Raw genomic sequence first — 8280 nt, forward strand, 5'->3', positions numbered from 1 at the left:
AATTCTGAATCACGATGTTGATAATGTTATTTTGTGAATATGTTTTATTTTCAATCTATTTTAGAAAATAATAAGCAAATTAGTTAACAAAATCATAATCTCACGGGTGATCAATAAAATATATCTTCTAATAACACTGGTCTACATCAAAATTGCCTTCTACATGAAAATATACTATATTGATTGTATTTCACTCATTGAACATAAATATACAAGTTAAAATTCATAAATAGCTCTTATTGTGCATTTATGCCTTATAAATATAATAGAGGGTAGCGCGACAGATTTATCACATTAATGATGATAACTCAAAATATTTAGTGATTACCCGCGGAAATTTTATTATTTCACATTTGTTTGTTGTGTTTAACGTTGACTGTGTTTTGTTCAACAGTAAAAACGTGAAATTGTTACCGTCTTTTTGTAATTTTTAGTGAAAAATCTACAGTTTTCGTTATGTCGCGTAAATGTGTTAATAGTGCAGACAATTTTTGCTACATTTGTGGTAAGGTGACCCTTACTAACTAAAGATGCTCAATAACACAACGTTTAGAAACTGCTTACTTCCATTATTTTGGAATGAAAATTAAAAACCAACACAAATCGTGGGTACCACATTTTAGTTGCACAACTTGCTCCACAAATCTGATTAAGTGGCTAAACAAAAAGAAACGTTCATTGCCTTTTGGTGTACCAATGATGTGGAGGGAACCTACCAATCATGCGAATGACTGTTACTTTTGCTTGACTCCACCCATCCAGCACGGTATATCACGAAAAAAGAAACGAAGCTGTACTAGATGGAATCGATTTACCTGTTCCTCGACCTCCCGAAGAATACCAGCAAGATTCTGAAGAAGCGATTAATTCAATAGAAGTTGACTACAATGAGCCTACAACCTCACAATCGCCACAGTTTGTGGGTGACAATAATTTTTGTGACGAACCTCATAGAATTTCGCAAGATGAACTCAGCGACCTTATACGAGATTTAAATTTGCCAAAAGATAAAGCGGAATTACTAGGATCGAGACTTAAGCAATGGAATTTGCTTCAACCGGATGTCAAAATCAGTTTATACAGATATCGTCAGAAGAACTTGATGCCCTATTTCAAATCCGAGAACCAGCTTGCTTTCTGTAATAACGTAAATGGCTTGATGAACGCTTTGAACATTGAATACCATCCACAGGAATGGCGGCTGTTCATAGACTCCTCAAAATTAAGTTTAAAAGCTGTTCTTCTCCATAATGGTAACACACAACCATCGATTCCGTACTACTAAAGAAAATACAAAAATATGAAATTAATTTTAGATGCTATATCACGAATGGCAGATTTGTGGTGATCTAAAAGTCATAGCAATAGTCTGGAATGCTAGACTAAGCCTGAATGCTGGAGAAAAGAACGTCCAGCACCTTCCTCTAGTTAATTCCCAAAAAATTCTTCTACCACCTTTACATATCAAATTGGGACTAATGAAAAACTTTGTGAAGGCTCTCAACAAGGATGGACCAGCATTCAAATACCATCTTTATCGGACCTCAAATAAGAGAGATTCTAAAGGACCAAAACTTTGTTTCAGTTTTACAGGGCTTTGAAAAAGAAACATGGGAATGTTTCAGAGCAGTCGTTCATGGTTTTTTGGGCAATAAGAGAAAAAAACCAGGAAAATTATGTTGAACTTGTGAACAATCTCCTTCAAAAGTATCAACAGTTGGGTTGCAATATGTCCCTAAAAATTCATTGTCTTCACTCTCATCTTGATTTTTTCCCTTCTAACTGCGGTGATGTAAGTGACGAACAGGAAGAGAAAATCTTAATCAAATACTTTATTTTTTTTAAATTGTAATATTTCCAATTTTATATAAGTAAAAAGCAAAAAAATAATAGTAAATAATTATTATAGTTTTTTTTTATAAAATGTTTGTACTTTAACGTGTTACTAAAAGCCAAATTTTGTATATTAGGTATATTTCCAAAATAAAAGCTAATTCAAAAAACATATTCTTGTTTTCCTATTCAGTAGCCTCAAAGCAATATAAAAATAAAGCATTCAATTGAAAGGCACACAAAAAGTTACATTTTGTAGACCAGTGTAATATGTGTTTATATATACAAATAGAATTCCGAAATGGGAGATCTAGAATATGTTGTCTTTGAGTCTAATAGCTTTAATATTATGCTATCAATTATACTCAAAAGACAACATATTCTGTCATTTAATTACATGACTGCTAAAGGGTTGTCATGATAACTGATCCTTCGTAAATATGCTGGAATAACTTAAAATTTTCAAAAACTATTTAACATAAAAAAGTATATTTATCTATAGAAATACAAAAAAGTTTTGTTAGTTACACTATCTATAATTCAAGAACGAATATTTCTCGAAAATTGCGTAATGCAAAAAAGATACGAACTATTGTAAAAGTAGAATAGCAAGAAATTACCTGTTAAGAGCGCCACGTTAGCATAGCTCGACTACAGGTTTCTCAATCACAATGTAAAATGGTCGAGCGAACAACAGAGACCAACACGTGGATGATCAAAGCCAAACAAGAAGAGCTCTATCATGTGCGGATTTGAATCGAGCAACGTTTAGATACGATTGAAGCACTGATTACTGCTTGCATCCTAGCAATGAAGTTTTCCATTGTGCTTACTTGTCGAGATACTAGGTAACTATCATCAGAAACACATCGTCCAAATGACACGTTGCAATATCAAAATGATTAATCCATTGTAAGTATCAATATGATACGTACGATATGACGTACCTTTTACATTGTATGGTTTTGGTTTATAATAAAGAGCCAAGTTGGACAAATGACTGGCAACCGAATTATATAACTATACTAAAACTTTAAATCCGAAATATTAAATTATCTCTTTTTAATTTAGGGTGATGATTCGTTAATATTATGACAATTATTTGTTGCGATTTCGTCGATTGTTTCAGCAGTATTAGCTCGACATGTTCGTTAAATTATAAACGGATTTTTTTAACTTTTATTTGGTTGAACCAAGCCAAATTGCGTTCTGAGTTGTATATTCATCTACCATCTATATCCGCTAACTAGCAACAATGGTTATCCACTGTATCGGCATCTATCACCAGATGATAATGGTCAAAGTACTACACCAAAATTGAACAGAATGGATTTCGTTGTCGGCAACAGGTGGATTCTTCCGTATTCGCCACTTATTTCCAAAACATTCAAGACACATTGGCATCGAATGTTGCTCAACGTATGATCTGCCAAAGAGATCCGTTAGATTGGAGATGTCATGTTATTATATTTGGAATGCTTCATCGAAGAAGTTTCAACGACGGAAGCAAGGCGAAGCGGTTCCTAGTTTTCTGGATGTGCGTTCTACTGATGCTCTTAACCGAACATTGAAAGATCTACGCAATGACTCGAGATGTCTATTGTCTGGTGACTCCCTCCAAACACTGCCAGTAATTCCAAGATCAACGGCTGCTGATAAAATAAAAGCTTGCCTCAAATCAACAACTCTATGGCGCTACATAAAGAAACTTCAGCTGAAAACAAACAAGAGCTGCATTCCTTAATGATAAATTCGCTGAAGATTTCTCTGAGCAAATGGTAATAGTTGAGTACCATTTGATGAATTGAGCGGATTGATTTCATTTCTTAATAATTTCCGTAACTTTGTCCCGTCGGAAGGCGAACTTATCTACAAAGTGTTCACAAACATCATTACTAACCACAAAAGCAATGAATGATTTAGTAAGCAAGCATTTTTAGCGGCTAAGAATAAAGATGTAGAAGAAGTTTGTGAATAGAATAGGAGAGAGTTTTAGGCTGCTAGCCGTGAAGAAGTGCCAAAGTTCTGCGATATATACATAGTGTTCAAATATATTGAACAGCCTTATCTTCGCCAATGCTGAGGCAATACAAAACATACATAAACAAACACATAAAAATATATGCACTTATATGCAGCATACATACATACATATATGAGGCACGTATGCATTAATATGTAATACGAGTTCTCACGAAATATAATACTCAAGAAATATAGTATAAAAATATTTACTTAGGTTTGGGCAATTGATTACAAATGCATTTGTGCACTTGAAAGTAATCCCAAACCATATAGCATAAACAATGATGAGATAAAACCCAGCAAAAATATTGGCAAGCGTGTTGTAAATTAAGATTGCAGCAAGCTTGCATAAATAAGAGTTTTGCGAATGTCGTTGACAATTTGTTTGCAAATGCAAGTGTTTTGCGATCGTCGTTGACATTTTACTTGCAAATGCAAGTGTTTTGCGAACGTCGTTGACAATTTGCTTGCAAATGCAAGTGTTTTATAAATTTAAGCAAAACGTGTAGTTCTCGCCGCAAAAGATTTTGCTGATAAGTTGTGTTAATAAATTATGTAAAATTTTTCTTAAAGTTGTTAAATTAAGTGCGTTTGATATTTTTAATTATCATTTGCTATTAAAAAAGGTAATAATCTACTTATTTAATGTCTGCAGCAAATAAGAAGAAAAATGTTGTGCGCAGCAGCTTCGAAATTTTGAAAACATCTATGGAACGGTGCCGCTTCAAGTTCTGTAAGTACCCAGAGTGAATTTGTGGAACAGGAGGTTGTGCCTGAAGCACAGAATAATTTAGATTCCTTGTTGCCAAACGATGATTAATTTCTGATGAAAGTTAGAACTCGTCCGATGGCACCGTTATTGATTTCAATAAACGTTTAGCTGCATGGTTTGTAGAGAGCAATGTGTTCAATGTGCATGCTAATAAATTATTGGACTTATTAAGCGACAAAATTGAAGGTCTACCAAAAGATATCAGAACGCTAAAACGTACGCCGACTGATGCTCCAGTTGTCTCGTTAGCAAGTGGAGAATATGCGCATTATGGCTTGAGAGACTGTTTGACAGATTTTTTACAGGAATATAATTTCGAAAAGTTCGCTGAAGAGCGTGTGGCCTATTTTAGTGAATGTAAATGGGACGGATTCAGTTTTCGTGGTTGTTATTTTTTGTGGACGGTCTCATCCCAATGATGTGAATAAGTTTCTGGCACAATTTGTCGATGTCAGCCATCACAACCAGCAAAGGTCTTTGTAGATTGAAAAACTTCCAATTGACGTGATCCAAGTATTCGCTCTAGATTACATGCACGTGGTATGTTTGGGTGTAATGAAGGCTTTGCTTGGATCCTGGATAAAAGTTAAAAATCGCAATTATTCTTTGCAACAAAATGATATACGAAAACTAAACACAGAATTTTAATCCATTGCGCGTTACATACCAAAAGACTTTTGTAGGAAACCACGGGATTTAAAAGAGATAGACCGCTTCAAAGCAACGGAATTCCGTCAGTTCCTTTTGTATACAGGCCAGGTTGTGCTAAAGGACATATTGAGCCAAGAGAGGTTCATTCATTTTTTGCAACTTAGTCTTGCAATGCGAGTTTTCTTCAATGCTGAAGATTGTGTACAAAATAACAAATGCGCAGAGGAGCTGATAAAGGATTTCTTACTCAGAGTCCCTGTTTTATATGATGATTTAATGTTAACATATAATTGCCACTGTTTGAGTCATTTGGCCAGAGATTCCATGCACTTTGGATCACTAGAGACAACCAGTGCTTTCAAGCTTGAAAATAAATTAGGAAAAATTAAGAAACTAGTTAAGAAAAAAAATAATGTTCCGTCCCAAATTTACAACAGACTAGTTGAGCAGAGTGTACATGGAAACCATCATAAAAAAATATTGTTTCTAAAAAATCTACAGTACAAAGTGATGGCACTTACAAATTTGTTAAAACTAAAAACTTTTATTTTTCATCTATTGCACCTGAGAACTTTTATTTAGTACAAAAATTAATTTTCAAACTTATTTCCATATCAAAATCTGCTGATAACGATTTTGTACTTCACGGGCTAAGGGTACAAGACTTACATAACTTATATGATAAGCCGCTTCAATCATCGCTTTTTAATATTTACCGTGCCGAAAATCTCAGTTTTAACAGAACACCGAATCACCCATACGCTTGACGAAGTAACATCAAAAGTTATATGCTTCTACACCAGATCGTCTTATATATTTGTGCCACTCATAGCAGATCATGTCGCAGAACAATCTCAATTACATCGTCGACCCCATTAATGATGACATCGCATCCTCACAAACTATTTATGTGATGCAACCAAGTCCAAGCCCAACAACAACTTCTTTGGATAGTGCAACGTCGTCGGGTAAGATATTTATTTTTAAAGGATACTTTTAACATAACACCGCAACACTTTTCTCATATTTGTTTTATATTATTTAGCCAGCATTCACATATAAAAATAAGCGTTTTGTAAGCGTTCAAATGTAAGCAAAACACTTATAAAATGCTGCTGTGACCTTTGCAAAAGACATCAAAGCAAGGGGTTTATAATCGAAAAGGACGCAATTTTATAAGCGTTTAAAAGACAATTGCAAAACATGTTTTTTAAGTACAGTAATTACACGGTTTCTAAATGCTTATAAAACACGTTTTGAAAATGCTTAAAAAACAAGTATTTTTAATGAAATAAGTAAGCGTTTTAAACATTTACTTTGTTTTGGATATGTTTTTTTATTGATACATTTAAAAAATCAGTTTTAATATTAAATTTGGTTTCTTCATAGAATAATATTATATTAAAATATAAAAATAGGAACTTCATTGTTTTTTCATTTAAAAAATCATTACTACTTAGTATTTTAGTTTACTTTTTTTGTTGTTTTATTTTTAATACGATTTTTTGGACTGGACTGGAAATATGACTTAGAGGCAAACACAAAGTCCTCTTCCTTGCCTCCATTTTCAGCGAAAGTTTCTGCAATAGAATTTAAATATGAATATAGAAATGTAACTAGAAACCTTTTAAAAGTATTTCACTTACGATGAATAGCAGTGGCGACAGTGAAGGCCCTAATGCACTTCTTATCTGCAGTTCCTCACCAGGAAAAGCTCTCAGCAACGTTGTCAGTCATAATCTTCTGCTACGCTTTCGTAACAAATTTTCTCGAATTGGATGATGTTGACAATCTTTTTAGATCTGCCTTCTAAAAATATAAATAAAATCAACATCAGTATACAGTCACCGGATATTTCAAATTTAAATTCTTACCAGCAAGGAAAATTTATCTATATCTTCCAGAATAGTTTTCTCAAAATTGAGGAAGTCTTCAATATTAGCATACGGCTTGCTTGGTATAATAGTAGCGTTATTATGTGATACCGCTTTTTTAAGATCAATGATTTCTTTGCGCAGCCCCTCAACGTTTTCTGTTAGGCGTAACAATATTAGCTTATTTTTTTCCTCCACCTTTTCAACAGCCTTTTGACATGCGACGATGATTACTGATTGAATTGCTGCCGAAAAAAATATAAAACAAATATGAGAAAAGTGTTGCGGTGTTATGTTAAAAGTATCCTTTAAAAATAAATATCTTACCCGACGACGTTGCACTATCCAAAGAAGGTGTTGTTGGGCTTGGACTTGGTTGCATCACATAAATAGTTTGTGAGGATGCGATGTCATCATTAATGGGGTCGACGATGTAATTGAGATTGTTCTGCGACATGATCTGCTATGAGTGGCACAAATATATAAGACGATCTGGTGTAGAAGCGTATAACTTTTGATGTTACTTCGTCAAGCGTATGGGTGATTCGGTGTTCTGTTAAAACTGAGATTTTCGGCACGGTAAATATTAAAAAGCGATGATTGAAGCGGCATATCATATAAGTTATGTAAGTCTTGTACCCTTAGCCCGTGAAGTACAAAATCGTTATCAGCAGATTTTGATATGGAAATAAGTTTGAAAATTAATTTTTGTACTAAATAAAAGTTCTCAGGTGCAATAGATGAAAAATAAAAGTTTTTAGTTTTAACAAATTTGTAAGTGCCATCACTTTGTACTGTAGATTTTTTAGAAACAATATTTTTTTATGATGGTTTCCATGTCCACTCTGCTCAGTCTGTTGTAAATTTGGGACGGAACATTATTTTTTTTCTTAACTAGTTTCTTAATTTTTCCTAATTTATTTTCAAACTTGAAAGCACTGGTTGTCTCTAGTGATCCAAAGTGCATGGAATCTCTGGCCAAATGACTCAAACAGTGGCAATTATATGTTAACATTAAATCATCATATAAAACACGGACTCTGAGTAAGAAATCCTTTATCAGCTCCTCTGCGCATTTGTTATTTTGTACACAATCTTCAGCATTGAAGAAAACTCGCATTGCAA

The 8280-nt window shown here is 33.7% G+C and overlaps 1 protein-coding gene across 1 annotated transcript; it reads right to left on the minus strand.

Moving 5' to 3' along the window:
- Window positions 1–6769: 6769 nt before the first annotated feature.
- LOC120781866 lies at window positions 6770–7656 on the minus strand. Its single transcript, XM_040114089.1, has 4 exons — window positions 7483–7656; window positions 7156–7400; window positions 6928–7090; window positions 6770–6861 (listed from the first exon to the last, which is right to left on the minus strand). Exons 1-3 carry the CDS (start codon window positions 7610–7612, stop codon window positions 7028–7030), a joined length of 438 nt encoding a protein of 145 aa, XP_039970023.1. The 5' UTR covers window positions 7613–7656; the 3' UTR covers window positions 6770–6861; window positions 6928–7027.
- Between the last annotated feature and the right edge of the window lie 624 nt (window positions 7657–8280).

This window comes from Bactrocera tryoni, unplaced genomic scaffold, assembly GCF_016617805.1.
Source record: "Bactrocera tryoni isolate S06 unplaced genomic scaffold, CSIRO_BtryS06_freeze2 scaffold_7, whole genome shotgun sequence".
Classification (NCBI taxonomy): domain Eukaryota; kingdom Metazoa; phylum Arthropoda; class Insecta; order Diptera; family Tephritidae; genus Bactrocera; species Bactrocera tryoni.

Bases quoted from the DNA above. Each gene is read 5' to 3' on its own strand.
- LOC120781866 (XM_040114089.1), bottom strand. From the start codon at position 7,612: ATGTCGCAGAACAATCTCAATTACATCGTCGACCCCATTAATGATGAC. The intron at 7,401-7,482 runs GTAAGATATTTA...TTTTTTCGGCAG, and splicing joins GGATAGTGCAACGTCGTCGG to CAATTCAATCAGTAATCATC. The intron at 7,091-7,155 runs GTAAGAATTTAA...TTATATTTTTAG, and splicing joins TAGATAAATTTTCCTTGCTG to AAGGCAGATCTAAAAAGATT.